We start from the raw sequence: 16,001 nt of genomic DNA, 5'->3' as shown, positions 1-16,001 counted from the left end.
CACCCCAATTCAAAGAAATAATTTTTTTGCTACCATGCGAAAAAATTGCTCGGTTTCGGAACCGCCCTACTAAAACGCAAGCGAGAACGAGCCGGTAACGCAAAATTCGGCTCCCAACCATTGAGTTGGAGCATTCCCCACCCCAATGCCAAGAAATAATTTTTTCGCTACTGTGCAAAACTGCTCGATTTTGAAATCGCCCTACTAAAATGCGCTAGGTCTGCAAAATACACCCTTTGTTCAACATTCAAGAATTTTATTAACATGACTAAGTTAAGACCATGGCTCTGCAAAATACACCCTTTGTTCAACATTCAAGAATTTTATTAACATGACTAAGTTAAGACCATGGCTCTGATACCATATTCAAACTCACGACTCTCTACAATTGGATGATATTTTCCACTCTAAGCATAAGTTCTCATGGTTTTACTTCTTATTTTCCCAACCGACCGGCCTCGTAGCAATGAAGATGTATTCTCTACTTATAAATTCATTGGCTGTTGCACAACTTCTCTCCCAACAATCCCAACAATCCTCACCTGTTTAAAACTATTTTAAAGGCAATTTTTTAAAAAAACATAAAACATAAAACATAAAACAGTTTGGTTAGGAGTTTATTACAAGCAGTGCTGCTTCTACTGCACGGTGGAAACACGATGGCCCCTTCACAAGACATTCACGGGTGCAACAAAGAAGGATGGTTAAACATTTGTGTTGGTGGTTGGATGGATGTGGTTGATGATTAAGGCATTTAAAGGAAAAAAAAAAATCATCTTTTATTTCAATGTATATTTTAAAGACTTAAATTTTTTTAAAAAACGGTTAAAAAGTAATTAATTAAAATTTAAATAAAACCATGCCATGTCAACTGGAAGCTACCAACGCAATAAATATACGTACCCATACAGGTGAATGAGCGATGTTCTAGTAGCATCCATGGACGGCCATGGTCAGACCTCAAAAGACCTCATCCAACGATCCACCAGCACACCCATCCATCCATCCAAAGCTCCAACTGTATCATTCAATTCATCATTAAATAAGCATATACAGTAACTATATTACAAATCTCTTGTTTTTCCTCTTTCAATTTCTTTCTCTTTACCAGATTCATGTGTTTTCTTGGGATCTGTTCTTCGTCTTTAAATCTGCCATCCACACACGATCTAAGAGATCATCCACTACTCTGATTTCGAAGAAGCAGCTTCCATTTTCCTTTTCTGCAATTCAATGGCGTTGGTTGGGGCTGTGAACCTCTTTCTCTTCCTTGTTCTTCTTCTCTCTTCTTGCCAAGGTTGGTTCTCTCATACCTTCAATTTTAGTGTAACTACATCAACAATCAAAGTTCTTTTTCGATTCTGTTCTGTTACAAAGTTTCTCCTCAAAATCTTCAATTTTAGTGTAACTAATATCACAATCAAAGTGATGTTTCGATTCTGTTCTGTTACAAAATTTCTTCAAATCTTCAATTTTAGTGTAACTAATATCACAATCAAAGTTCTGTTTCGATTCTGTTCTGTTACAAAGTTTCTCCTCAAATCTTCAATTTTAGTGTAACAACAATCAAAGTTCTGTTTCGATTCTGTTCAGTTACAAAGTTTCTCCTCAAAATCTTCAAAACAGAGTAGCATCTATGATCGTTAGGGTTCAATTTTCTAGGGTTCTAGAGAGAAAGAATCGCCGTTTTCTCATTTTCCTTGCCCTAATCAACTCACAAAACGGAAACACAAAGTTTTGAGCACTTTCTCTTCACCAAAATAACCTATTCTTTCCAAATCTAACAAGCAAATGAAAAATCTATGCAAGTGCAGGTAGAGAAAATTGGGTGAAATCGAGATACCCGTTCATCAAGCGCGCTAGCTCTTTCTATCGCGACGGCCATGAGCGAGAGGGAGGTTACGATTATATAATCGTCGGCGGTGGTACCGCCGGCTGTCCATTGGCGGCGACATTGTCACAGAACTTCAGCGTGCTGCTACTGGAAAGAGGCGGCGTACCTTTCACGAATGCGAATGTGTCTTTCCTTCGAAACTTCCACATCGGCCTCGCCGACACTTCTCCGACCTCGGCTTCTCAGTTCTTCGCTTCGACGGACGGAGTAATCAATTCGAGAGCTAGGGTTTTGGGTGGTGGTTCCGCCATTAATGCAGGCTTCTATACCAGAGCAAGCGCAAGGTAGTTTAATTTCCGCGCCCTTTTTTTCCCCTTTTTCAAAATTATTTTTATTTTTATTGTTTTAAAAAAATATACAAAAATAATAATTTTATAGGCTTCCATTATGCACATAAATTGATTAAAAAAACGAACTAAAAAAGCTTTCTTTATAATTTTCATTATTATTCATTTTCATTTCTATGTCTTAATTATATGACAATTATTATATGGATCTAAAGCTTATTAAAAATAATTTATATTTTTATTTAAAAAATTCTTCCTTATTTGTTTCATTTTCTTGTTTTTTTCTCAAAAATAATTTAAATTTATTGTAATTACAAAAAGAAAAAAGAAAATGAAACCCAATGAATAATATTTTCTAAAAATAATTATATAAGCTTTTTAATAGAAAATATAACTACTTAATTTTCTAAAATAATAACAATAATTTAGAAGGCAGGTATAGTGGGACCCATTTAGAGGTGGTCCATTTAATAACAAAACTCACTTACCCCACTCACCACCCCATTTTATTAATGTACACTAAATGTACTTCCAACATTATAAAATAATTTAATTGGGATTAAAAAATTAATTTTTTAAAATAAAAATATACAANTTTTTTTTTTTTTTTTTTTTTGAAAGTTTATAAATATGTTTTTAAACGTATTACTAACACCATTTTGAATTTTTTTTTTTAATATTTTTTAAGTATAAAGAAAAATAAAAGATATTATTAAAAAATTTAAAAACTAATTTAAAATTTTTAGAAAAATTAAAGAACTTTTTTTTAACCTCCGTCCCAATCTGCTAATTTAGTAAATGATCGTAGATTTATATTGAAATGAGACATTTTGGAGAAGTCTGGTGCAAAGTGACTAGAACTTAGGCTCAAAGTTAACCCTAGCATATACATAAATTTTTAATATAATTAAATAAATAATTGAAGGAACAAAATAGAGTTTAATTAAGGAAATTGATCGGTGGGATTTCGCAGATTCATAAACAAAGTAGGTTGGGACGAGAAGCTGGTGAACGAATCGTACTCATGGGTGGAGAAGCAAATCGTTCACCGCCCCAACCTCGCCGATTGGCAGAACGCTTTCACCCAAAGTCTACTGGACGTCGGTATTTCACCGTTCAATGGCTTCACCTACGATCATCTCTACGGCACCAAAGTCGGCGGAACCATTTTCGACAGTTCCGGCCGCCGTCACACCACCGCTGAGCTCTTAGCTTCAGGCAATCCCGATAAACTTACGGTTCTGGTTCATGCCACTGTGCAACGACTCATTTTTGACACCACTGACGGTTCGTTTGCTTCTTTCTCTCGCATTCATCGGTTTCGTGATTTTGTTTTCGCCCATTCGTTATCCAAATCATGGAGTTCTGAGGATATCTGTTCTAGTTTTTCTTAATTGGTTGAGAAATTAGGGTGAAATGCAGACATTTACTTGGCATTTATTCTGGTTTTGGTAAGATCTTTGTTTAGTTTAAACATTCAATGTGATCTTAAAAACATGAGAATTGAAGTTGAGGATCTTGTTTAAGCCATCAGCACTTTCATATATGGTTTGAATTGGCCACTACAGGTAAGAAACCGAAGGCAATTGGAGTTGTTTTCAAGGATGAAACTGGTAATGAACACAAAGTTCTTCTATCGAGCAACAGTGAGAGTGAAGTAATATTGTCCAGTGGAGCAATTGGGACTCCACAAATGCTGCTGCTCAGTGGAATTGGTCCGAGGCCTGATCTTGAAAAGTGGAACATCTCCATGGTTCTTGACAATGAATTTGTTGGAAAAGACATGGCTGATAACCCTATGAACGCCATTTTTGTTCCAAGCAATAGACCAGTTCAGCAGTCACTTATACAAGCAGTGGGAATCACCAAGCTTGGTGTTTATATTGAATCTAGCAGTGGTTTTGGACAGTCGGATGAAAGTATTCACTGTCACCATGGTTTGATGTCAGCTGAGGTAAATTTAACATCTCTGTTTTCCCTTCATAATAAATATACAAACGTTCATTTTGTTCTTGAAAAACTTGATCCACTCTCATTTTCACTCCATTTCTTAGGTCATTCATATAAAAATTCTCATTTGAGTTTATTTGAGTTAAACTGAGTTATCTTTGCACATGAGTTAAGTAGATTTGAAGTATGTTAGTAGATGCATGATACTTATTTTGTGGGTTTAACCAGATTGGGCAGCTATCCACCATTCCTCCAAAACAGAGAACGCCTGAAGCTATTCAAGCTTACATTAAAACTAAACGAGACTTACCCCACGAGGCATTTAAAGGAGGTTTCGTCCTAGGAAAAATAGCAAATCCAATCTCAAAAGGACAATTAAGCTTGATCAACACTAATGTCGACAACAATCCTGCTGTGACCTTCAACTACTTTCATCATCCATATGATCTTCACCGATGTGTCGAAGGAGTTCGCATGCTTACGAAGATTGTGGATTCTAAATACTTCACAAACTTCACACAATGTGACGAGGAAACATTAGAAAGACTACTTAATATTAGTGTAAAGGCCAACATCAACCTCATACCGAAGCATAGCAATGACACCAAGTCCTTGGAGCAATTCTGCAAAGACAGTGTGATCACAATATGGCACTACCATGGAGGGTGTCTAGTGGACAAGGTGGTGAGCCATGACCTTAAAGTCCTCGGAGTAACTAGACTGCGCATTGTCGATGGTTCGACACTCAGCAAGTCCCCCGGCACCAATCCTCAAGCTACTGTTATGATGATGGGAAGGTATAATAATGAACATCTGTTTGTTGGCAAACTCTCTTTCAAATAAGAAAGTTGATAAACAGCAACTAATTACAAATGGATACCCTGTTTTGTGTTTGCAGGTACATGGGCCTGAAAATCTTGATGGATAGATTGGGAAAGAAATCTGGAATGTCGGAAGCATAAAGACTACGAAAAATTACAAGCTGTGTTGCTTGTTAGTGAAGGTATGATCTGGGTGAGTTGATTATTAAAGAACGGTGGGCATGCGCACCTCTGGCTTGGTATGGAATTACAAATTTTTTAAGATGATAAGTATTCTTTATATATAGTCTCTTTCAGCTACTTGGCTACGATTTGTTTTGTATAATTTTGATAGTTTATGAGTTTTCATTCTTTGGATGCACTGGAAGACTAGACTTGTTCTTTATGTTTGAGCTAGATTCTAGTGATTGTGCATCTGCAGTTGTGTATGGATAGCTTTGTGATTTTGATAACTTTAAGTGGAATATCTAACTTGTTTGATGTATTCAATTATTGCTTCACTGATGTCTTTAAATTTCATTAGATTAGTGTTGATTTACCTTTTCTCAGGCCTTGACTTTCTCATTACTTGTGTCAGTGATATTGAAATGAATACTCCAAGAACTGACCTAGAAAGATGGCCACAATATTAACGGCCTCGGAAATGCAATTGCTTTGAACTTCAAGATGTTGCGTTGCAAGAGATGAATAAACATAAACTAACGAAATCCAGGCCAAAATTTAGAAGAAAAGCCATGTTCACTGATGCTGCCTCGTGATAAACTTCTTAGTTTCTGCCAGAACTGCCTCTTCCTTCCCATTTTCAAGGGTTCTGAGTTTGATGTATGCCATCTCAAGGAAACTAATTCCTGTCCTTCAAATCTTGCAGATGCGCTGATCAAATCCGATGCCGATAGTCCTACATTCGTCTCTTTTTCTGAAGGAAACGGGTGCAAGGTGTCGGTAGCGTTTAGTATTTCCCCTGAGATTCCTCCAAATTTACTATCCATGTAACTTAGAAGTTCGTCTCGGCTGTAACTTCGTGAACCTGCCTCATTTGTCTCTTCGAACTCATTGCAAACAAGCTTTAGAGCTTGAACAACCTCGCCCATAAATGGTCTGTGAGACACTTCGGGTTGCACACACATAGAAGCAATTGCAGCTACTCTGGCCAAGCTATCAATAGAGATATCAGACTTAATAGCTGGGTCTGTAATTACATCTAACCCCTCCTTGCTCGTTAGAAGCGGTCGAGCCCAAGCAACAAGATTTTCTTGCCCCGGTGGAAGCAACAAGTCAACTGGTTTTCTTCCCGTAAGTAGCTCGAGAAGAACAACACCATAGCTGTAGACATCGCTCTTTACAAGAAGGTGGCCCGTCATTGCATACTCCGGAGCTAGATAACTGGAAATCAGAAGGTAACATGTTAGGTGAAAAGTAAATGAACTTGAAGAAACTACATGACAGGAAGTAGTTTTTTTACCCAAAAGTTCCCATGACATGGGTTGAGATGTGCTTGTTTCCTTCCTCTAGTGCAGTTCTAGCTAATCCAAAATCTGAAACTTTAGCTGTAAAGTCATATTCCAACAAGATGTTGCTAGCTTTGAAATCTCGATGAATAACTCGAGGATTAGAGTCTTCGTGCAAATAGGCTAGGCCACGAGCAGCACCGAGGGCAATCTTCATCCGAGCATCCCAGTCAAGAGGACCAGTTAACTTGTCAATGCCTGAAATCACACAGAACAGTTTGGATATGAATGTCAAACCACCTATTTCAACCAAGAACAAATGCGGTTCGACGATCCGATTTCAGAACTTGCAGAAAGTTGCTTACCATGTAAATGCGATTCGACGCTTCCATTCGGAACCAATTCATAAACAAGGCAGCGAATCTGATCTTCTGTACAGATACCAATCAATTTAACTAGATTTCTATGGTGTAGACGGCTCAGCATCTCGACTTCAGCCAAGAATTCCCGAATACCGTGTTGATTATGTCGTTTGAGAACCTTCACAGCCACTTCCCTTCCATCATCCAAACTACCACTGTAAACAATTCCAAAGCCACCTTCTCCTAATATTCTTGCAACATCGAAGTTGTCGGTAGCTTTCTTCATATCTTTCAAGGTGAAGTTCTTTGCAGCTCCTATATACGTCATAGGATCGGCATCGAGAGGCAGGGATGAAGAACCAGGTTCACTTACAGCCATCATTACTCCAGCAGTGCCTGTAGAAATGACTGAGTTCAGGACTAAACAAGTACAGACCCTATTAAGGGAACATTATTAAGAAGAATTTGGTTGAATAGCTTTACCTGATGGTTTTGTAGGTGAAGCTATCAAGTTTTGTGGAACTTGTGCTGCCTGATGTGCAAACACTCTGCATCTCAACAGGCAAAGCCAAGCAAGTCCAACACACATAACAAAGGCAGTGAACGACGATATAGTAATCACGGCGATCATGTTTCCGCTAAGCCCTTCTTTCCTTCTTCTTGGCACGTCAACTCCCAAAGGTTTTATGGCATTTCCAATATTAGTATTGCTCGTGTTCAAGCCATCGTTAATGGATGAAGTACTTGAAGGAGGTAACGGAGGAGACGGCGGAAGACCTGCATAAGCTAGAGCTTATCAGAAAAGAAACATTGTTGAAGAATTTCATGACGCATAATCTTTTACTTAAGTCTTAGAACAACTAATCCAACAAGAGACCGTCTACGCTTCGTTTGAAGTGTCAATCAATGAGAACGGCAGGACAAAAAATGCAACAGCCTAGGCCCATCGCTAGTAGATATTGTCCATTTCAGCTTCACGGTTTTAAAACACGTCTATTAGGAAGAGATTTCCACACCCTTACGTTCCCCTCTCCAACCGATGTGGGATCTCACAATCCACCCCCTTAAGGGCCCAGCGTTCTCACTGACACATTGTCCGGTGTCTGGCTCTGATATCATTTGTAACATCCTAAGCCCACTACTAGCAGATATTATTCGTTTTGGCCCGTTACGTATCACAGTCAACTTCACANTCCTCTAGTGCAGTTCTAGCTAATCCAAAATCTGAAACTTTAGCTGTAAAGTCATATTCCAACAAGATGTTGCTAGCTTTGAAATCTCGATGAATAACTCGAGGATTAGAGTCTTCGTGCAAATAGGCTAGGCCACGAGCAGCACCGAGGGCAATCTTCATCCGAGCATCCCAGTCAAGAGGACCAGTTAACTTGTCAATGCCTGAAATCACACAGAACAGTTTGGATATGAATGTCAAACCACCTATTTCAACCAAGAACAAATGCGGTTCGACGATCCGATTTCAGAACTTGCAGAAAGTTGCTTACCATGTAAATGCGATTCGACGCTTCCATTCGGAACCAATTCATAAACAAGGCAGCGAATCTGATCTTCTGTACAGATACCAATCAATTTAACTAGATTTCTATGGTGTAGACGGCTCAGCATCTCGACTTCAGCCAAGAATTCCCGAATACCGTGTTGATTATGTCGTTTGAGAACCTTCACAGCCACTTCCCTTCCATCATCCAAACTACCACTGTAAACAATTCCAAAGCCACCTTCTCCTAATATTCTTGCAACATCGAAGTTGTCGGTAGCTTTCTTCATATCTTTCAAGGTGAAGTTCTTTGCAGCTCCTATATACGTCATAGGATCGGCATCGAGAGGCAGGGATGAAGAACCAGGTTCACTTACAGCCATCATTACTCCAGCAGTGCCTGTAGAAATGACTGAGTTCAGGACTAAACAAGTACAGACCCTATTAAGGGAACATTATTAAGAAGAATTTGGTTGAATAGCTTTACCTGATGGTTTTGTAGGTGAAGCTATCAAGTTTTGTGGAACTTGTGCTGCCTGATGTGCAAACACTCTGCATCTCAACAGGCAAAGCCAAGCAAGTCCAACACACATAACAAAGGCAGTGAACGACGATATAGTAATCACGGCGATCATGTTTCCGCTAAGCCCTTCTTTCCTTCTTCTTGGCACGTCAACTCCCAAAGGTTTTATGGCATTTCCAATATTAGTATTGCTCGTGTTCAAGCCATCGTTAATGGATGAAGTACTTGAAGGAGGTAACGGAGGAGACGGCGGAAGACCTGCATAAGCTAGAGCTTATCAGAAAAGAAACATTGTTGAAGAATTTCATGACGCATAATCTTTTACTTAAGTCTTAGAACAACTAATCCAACAAGAGACCGTCTACGCTTCGTTTGAAGTGTCAATCAATGAGAACGGCAGGACAAAAAATGCAACAGCCTAGGCCCATCGCTAGTAGATATTGTCCATTTCAGCTTCACGGTTTTAAAACACGTCTATTAGGAAGAGATTTCCACACCCTTACGTTCCCCTCTCCAACCGATGTGGGATCTCACAATCCACCCCCTTAAGGGCCCAGCGTTCTCACTGACACATTGTCCGGTGTCTGGCTCTGATATCATTTGTAACATCCTAAGCCCACTACTAGCAGATATTATTCGTTTTGGCCCGTTACGTATCACAGTCAACTTCACAGTTTTAAAATGCGTCTACTAGGGAGAGGTTTTCACACCCTTACGTTTCTCTCTCCAACCAATGTGGGATCTCAAGATCATGTGAATAATGCACTAGATTCACTTATCCACATCCACTGGTGTAATCTTTTAATATCCAAAACCAAAAGATGAAGGATCAAGAGATAACCTGGATATTTGACATTCAGGACTTGATATCGACCAAATAACGAAGCGTTAATGGATATTTTTCTATGCCAAAACTTCTGATATATCGAAAAGGCCATGGTATCATTGAATTTCGGTCCTCTCGGAACCAAGTTGATGAGGACGGTCGTTTTTTCCAACTGCTGACTAGCAGCATCAGCTCCCATAATTCGAACTTGGCTATGGTTCAGACCAATACTGTCTGCAATTTCCTCTGCCAGCTCCGAAACCAAAGGGAAAAACGTGTATATTGCAACATCAAGACTGATTTTGACTTGAATTGGCCACACGCAACCACACAACGTCCCGGGAGGTGTATAGGTCAGTGGTTCGGTACATGATATCGCACAATCTACAAGTATGGAACGCAAAGTATATGGTTATCATAACGTGGAAACATTCCAATAACTCAATATGAAATACCGAGCGAAAAGTGTATGCCTACCCCCATTAGGAGGTGGGGGTGGTAGCATCATAACTTGTGATGGTGGCATGCTCTTCTTCCTCTTCTTGTAAGAACCCATAGGAGAAATTGTAGGAGCAGGAATGGGCACTGTTATAAACAAGGCATGAACATACCATAAAGTTAACATCATCCTTGAGCATATCATAGTTCAAGAAAATGTTTAGGTTCTCTTTGTCATACTATAATAGTGGTTCGGTGGAATCGTTGGCGATGGCGCAGGTCTCGGCGACCTTCCTCTCGTTGCAGATGGTAATGGTGATTGAATTGGAGAGACAGCAGCACGGCCTGAAACTTCACTAGTGAATACTTCCATAGATCTAAATCGATGAGATTCAAGAAACAAATTAATATATCGTTCGACTCTTCACCTTGCTGACCACTCTCCGGAGTCGATGCACGATAACCACGCCGTGGAGCATTGTTTCTGAACTTCCTTCTTGAATGGCGAAATTCATGACCGTGCCCCCATTTCTTAGCAGGCACGGTAGGTGGAAGTGCAATGCTAGGAGCTCTACTCGAATCATCTAATCGAGTCGCTGCATCATAAGAACAATAAACGTTACTGTTTATATGATCATTGTCAAGATTTGATAGCTCAGAAAGTTGAAAGGAAGAACATAGAAACTATAATCTACACTCAGTTAGCTTGAGATTTATGTCTTCCCATACTCGATTTCGCTATATATCATAAAACTATACTACTTCATAGTGAACACAGAGATCAGAAGTTGCTAGTTTTACAGAAATTCTCAAACTGAGTTTCATAGATTCACCTGTGAGCGAAGAATGCACTTCGTTTCGACCGTTCGGGACGATAACTGCAAAATGAGAGCAGAAAGATCATAATATGGAACAAAAAGCAGCAAAATCTCAGCAAGCAACACAAAATGGAGTAGATTATGCATAGTTTGGTCACTTCTACTTTTGATGTCACCTGTGAGCGAAGAACGCGCTTGGCTTCGCCCGTTCGGGGCGATAACTGCAAAATGAGAGCAGAAAGATCCGTAATATGGAACAAAAAGCAGCAGAATCTCAGCAAGCAACACAAAATGGAGTAGATTATGCATAGTTTGGTCAGTTCTACTTTTGATGCAAGTAAGAAAGAACTATGATAAGAAACGTACTGGATTTCAACTCACAATCTAAAGATCAAACACTCAATGCATGAAGCTCATCATACTGTTAATACTAGAAAAGTGATCATTCAACAGATTCTCATCTCATTCCAGATCAAACCCAGATCCAAATTCATCCCCAAATGATGTTTTCTAGAACTTAAACGATCAGATCAAACAAAAACCAAAGGAAACGAACCCCATTCATTACCTGCAGATTCACAGACAGAGCAAGAACGAACAGCAAAACAAATCCCCAAAAGCAGAAACAGCGATCGAAACCCCATCAGAGTCGCAATCGCAGAGGAAATTTCAGCAGTTTTCATCAGATCTCTTCCTTTTATCACCGCACTCAACCGCTCAAAATGAGAGAAATCAGAAAGAATCAGAGAATTTAAGAATTAGCGACATGGGTACTACGAGTAACAGCTCGAGAGCCGAACAGTTCCGAAAAACAAACGAAGAAGACCCACAAATTGTACTGTAAAAGCAAGGGGAAAACAAACACAAATGAAACGAAAACTGTGCTCTAGAATTATCAGAGCATTAAGAACAACACTAAAACAACACCCCCTTATTCTCATCCGTGATTAAAGTGCTTCTTCTTCCCAATCCAAATCCAAACCCACTACAGGACACACTTAATCGAGCAAGAGAGAAAGAGAAAAAGGGTTTTGGGTAAAAGTAGAGGAAAGCTTTAAAAAATGGATTGAAATTGCAATGGTGGACTTCGATTCAGCCAAACGTCCAAGTGATTCTCCGCAAGTTCATATAAATAATGTTTAAAGTTGAATTTGTCTTAAGTAATGAAGAATTAGGCGACGAATTTAAGTGGGTTTTGAAAATTAATCGTTGAAATTTGTGTTCGTTGCTTTCTTGTGGGCCTCATAAGACTAAACCCATTAAGCTTAGTGCAAAAAAACGAATCAAAATTGAGAATTTAAGCTTCAATTTCTTTATTTTCCTTCCTTTTGTAAACAAGAACAGATATAAATGAAGACAGACAAAGGGGAAGAAGCTCTTCATTCATTCTTTCTTTCCTTAAATTATATTATGACTTCATAAATTTCAAGTCAAAATTATATTTAAATTCTAAATTAATATAAATACCGGTAGAGTTTATATTTTATCTAAAAATATATAAAATTTTAATACTGACAGGCTATGTGTATAAGGCCCAAGAACGAATTCACCGCCATATGGCTGTCCGGTAATTACTAGCGATTCCAGCTTCATGTAGGCAAGTTGCAGCCTACCATCCGAGGACGGATTTTTGGAGTGAGCTAGCAGGATAAAAAAAGTAAAAAAAATAAAAAAAAATAAAATAAAAATAAAAAGTTTCATTAATATCTTTTTAACTTTTTAAAAAAAATTAAAAATATTTTTATTGTTGAAATATTAAAAGGTGGGATTTATAAAAATTCAAATAAATTACTAAATTATAAAAATGGCCCTTAAAATTTATCATTTGTTTAAAGATATTTTTATTATTTTTAATATTTATAAATAAAAAAAAATAAATCCTTAGAATTAAAAAAAATAAATAAAATAAATAAAAAGTGGCTCAAGGATAATCTATAGAGCATAAACGAACGGCGCCTAAAAAGCCAATGAATGTTGACAAATAACGTACCCACCTCAAAGATTTGGCAGTTGATTTGCCACCTGCTGTCTCGTTTCCCCACGACACTGCTCAATCACATCTCGACACGTGTTCTCTATTTCATTTATGTCGGTGATTTTAGCTCCCTTATCGCATAATCCACAACCGACGTTTTTTAATCTTTATAATTCGACTATTTTCTCCCTCAACTTAATTTTTAGTGGAATCTTCGGTAATTTAAAAAAATATATTAAGAGAGCCGTACATTTTCGATTCGCTCCACCGACTTTAACAATGTTCAAGCTCATGTTATGCACTCGAGGAAGGTACAATACAGCTATGAGATATATCAGTACATGTTACACTGACGTATAGATGAGTTTTTGCCCCGTAAAACCATTCTATCGTCTATCTATTTACCCAATTCTAGATCATCTTCTAAAATAATAACCGTCAAAAGTGAGTCAACTGTATATCAACACTGTTATAGTCAAATACTTCAAAGTCAAAAATCTCAGTAAATATTTTGATGTAAAAAAGACAAAATGTGTAATAAAATATTATTTTTTAAAATATTTTGATAATAGATTCATATGTTAAAATATTAAATAGTGAAAGCAATTATTTATGATACTGTGGTCCTTGCAATTTGAAATCAATTATTGAGTATTTTTCAAAATTAAAAGCAATTATTACCTTATATATAAATTCAATTATTGTTACAGCTTCGTGTATTAATTATAACATGTGCCCTACTTGCCTAAAATTATTATGTAAATATCCGCTCGTATTTCCAAATTAATACGTAATAATTCTTTTTCTATATAATTTTATATTTTTATTAGAACAATTGAAAAACCATTTTCGTTTTATAAGCTTACAACATTTTGATCAACATGGTCATTAGGAGTAAACCATTTTCGTTTTATAAGCTTACAACATTTTGATCAACATGGTCAGTAGGAGTGATAATTGGTATTTGAACGCCGCCTGTAAAGACGGTACGAATGTCAATTTCAACCCAACTCTACCGCCGTCAGCCCCAAAATCACAGTCAATGTGTAGAGATGGACGGCGAGGTGGTCAATTCGTTGAAGGCCACGGTGAAGAGCAAAACCGTTTTTTTATAGGGTGAATACATTAAAAAATGGTTTCATTAATTAATTTCCTATGAAGTATGAAAAATTTTAACATTAGAAGAAGGTTAAAGTGAAGAAGAGGTAAAAATAATTGAATTTTACCTCTTCTTTTTTTAACTATATCACTCACCTTTTTCTCAAATATATACTTTAGGACTAAATAAAAAAAAAATTAAAAAAAAAAAAAAGAAAAAAGGTAAAAAGGGTTGGGTTGAAGAAGAAGAAGGTAAGTATCAGAGGGTGGTTGGGAAGGTAAATAAATTATTTACTGCACCTTCAACCTCTCCATCTTGATCATTTTGCATTGGCTCTGAATCTTCTTTCAATATCACATTATCTATTTCCACCATGCCTGCTTCTTCCTCACTGCACAATTTAATTTAAATTTTTAAAGCTATATTCTTTTTTGCTTATGAAAATTAATAATTACACAAATTTAATATATTAAAAATACTAAATTACAAAAAAAAGTAATATAGTCATAAACGATTGTTGGACCCGATCCATTGGGTTATGTTATGAATCCAATCACTCGTCAAGAGGGCCTGATCCATTGGGTTATGATATCAATCCAACCACTCGTCAAGATTAATGTATCGTCAAATCTAGCAAATTTACAAGTTGAAACTGTTGGATGAAGAAAGTCTCACCTCGCTAATTAGGGAATGATCGTAGGTTTATACTCTTCCATTAGGGCAAAATTACGAGAGCTTATGCTTAGAGTGGACAATATCTGTGTTCGTCTAACAGAAGCAAAGAGTTTTTTAGCCCAAAAATCAATAGCATAATCGAGCTACAGTAAACACCAATGAAGTTAGAAGGTGATTTGCTACCTTCTATTGGTATTTTCTTCAATTTGTATTTACTACCTTCTTTGTAGGTGGAATACAAAAAACGTTGTGTTTTGTTATGATTCTTTCTTTCAAACCTTTCTTTGGGTTTGAGGTTAAAATCCATTCATTTTGATTCATTGGACGAGTCATGATCAAGTTAATTGTGGAGTGTGGAGTGAGTAGTTATGCAATCTACGAGTGACCATATAGATTCCAAGTTCTATCTAAGAGTTATTCATCCTTCTAATCACTCTAATGTGCTCCTAGCTTTTTGCAAAATCCACCAATTTGGAGCTTATTAGGTTATTTATGGAGTATGGTTATAACGTAGGTTGGGGCCAAAAATGATGAATCAATCAATTTATATATATATATATAATTTGTAACATTAAAATTATAAATTAGAATGAAAATGAAAAAGAGAAGAAACTGACCTGTTATTATGAAGAAACTGATGATGATCCGGATGAAACTTAACGAATTGTTGATGATGATAATGAATATTGATATGATCAAAATCATGAACAGAGGATTTGAAGGAAAAACAGGGCGAGATTTGGGAAGCCTGAATCCCCCAAACATCCGCCGCTTCGTCGTCTAAACTCTCCGCATTTTCATTTTCCCCAATTACAAATCCTTCCTCCACAAATTGGTGCTCGATTCCACTCATAGGATGATCGGCGTCCAGAATCGCAGCAGCGGCAGAAACAGAGGCAGCAGCCTGGTGCTTACAAATCGCCAATTGATGAAGCACGATCTCGAGTTCGGCTTTGCTGTACTGGATCTGGCGCTGAAGGTCACGAATGATGCGGTAACATCCGCCCACAGGATCGAGGGATCGGACGTCGGATTGGAAAATAATGGTGCGCATTGCCTCTTCCTTTTGGAAGGGATCGAGGTTTTTGATGATTTTGGTGATGTTGCTAACGCCGAAGAGTTTGTGAGCGTTGAGGAATTGGCGTTGGCGATGGTGAGGGAAGTAGGGGGCTAGGATGCAGTCGGGAACGCACTTGCGGCGTTGGTACTTGCAGGCGGCGCAGGCTTGAGTGGTGGCGGTGGAGGAGGAGGAGGAGGAGACGGCGGAGGTGGATTTGGAGAGGTGGTGGTGGTGGTGGGGAGGAGGGTGGTGGTGGGGAGGAGGGTGGTGGTGGTGGATGGAGGTCATTTGAGGGTTAAAGAGATTGTTGTCGTTGAAGATGGAAGGTAT

General features: G+C 38.0%; 3 protein-coding genes and 1 long non-coding RNA gene across 4 annotated transcripts; 1 reads left to right on the top strand and 3 right to left on the bottom strand.

Moving 5' to 3' along the window:
- Positions 1-593: 593 nt before the first annotated feature.
- On the bottom strand, positions 594-2,070 carry LOC111778251. The gene is made up of 3 exons (XR_002812500.1): positions 1,844-2,070; positions 1,109-1,313; positions 594-1,018 (listed from the first exon to the last, which is right to left on the bottom strand). It is a non-coding gene; the product is annotated as an uncharacterized LOC111778251 (long non-coding RNA).
- On the top strand, positions 1,163-5,435 carry LOC111778250 (protein HOTHEAD-like). Its single transcript, XM_023657958.1, has 6 exons — positions 1,163-1,297; positions 1,815-2,178; positions 3,155-3,468; positions 3,750-4,135; positions 4,360-4,928; positions 5,030-5,435. The coding sequence occupies exons 1-6, from the start codon at positions 1,234-1,236 to the stop codon at positions 5,091-5,093; spliced, it is 1,761 nt and encodes a 586-aa protein (XP_023513726.1). The 5' UTR covers positions 1,163-1,233; the 3' UTR covers positions 5,094-5,435.
- Positions 5,436-5,556: 121 nt separating this feature from the next.
- Positions 5,557-12,094, bottom strand: LOC111778754. Its single transcript, XM_023658726.1, has 14 exons — positions 11,431-12,094; positions 11,021-11,083; positions 10,878-10,922; positions 10,473-10,640; positions 10,285-10,389; positions 10,084-10,191; positions 9,622-9,990; positions 8,745-9,038; positions 8,265-8,657; positions 7,935-8,157; positions 7,246-7,556; positions 6,766-7,158; positions 6,415-6,658; positions 5,557-6,335 (listed from the first exon to the last, which is right to left on the bottom strand). Exons 1-14 carry the CDS (start codon positions 11,543-11,545, stop codon positions 5,651-5,653), a joined length of 3,516 nt encoding a protein of 1,171 aa, XP_023514494.1. The 5' UTR covers positions 11,546-12,094; the 3' UTR covers positions 5,557-5,650.
- On the bottom strand, positions 11,614-15,872 carry LOC111778752 (LOB domain-containing protein 28-like; the record flags this gene model as incomplete). The annotated part of the gene is made up of 3 exons (XM_023658725.1): positions 11,614-11,700; positions 14,231-14,327; positions 15,229-15,872. Coding segments are annotated over 3 exons (828 nt in total), but the record flags the coding sequence as incomplete, so codon positions are not given.
- Positions 15,873-16,001: the final 129 nt, after the last annotated feature.

The sequence above is a fragment of the Cucurbita pepo genome, chromosome LG17 (genome assembly GCF_002806865.2).
Source record: "Cucurbita pepo subsp. pepo cultivar mu-cu-16 chromosome LG17, ASM280686v2, whole genome shotgun sequence".
Lineage (NCBI taxonomy): Eukaryota > Viridiplantae > Streptophyta > Magnoliopsida > Cucurbitales > Cucurbitaceae > Cucurbita > Cucurbita pepo.
Note: the sequence above shows the minus strand (reverse complement) of the source record. Positions and strands in the feature narration are given on the sequence as shown.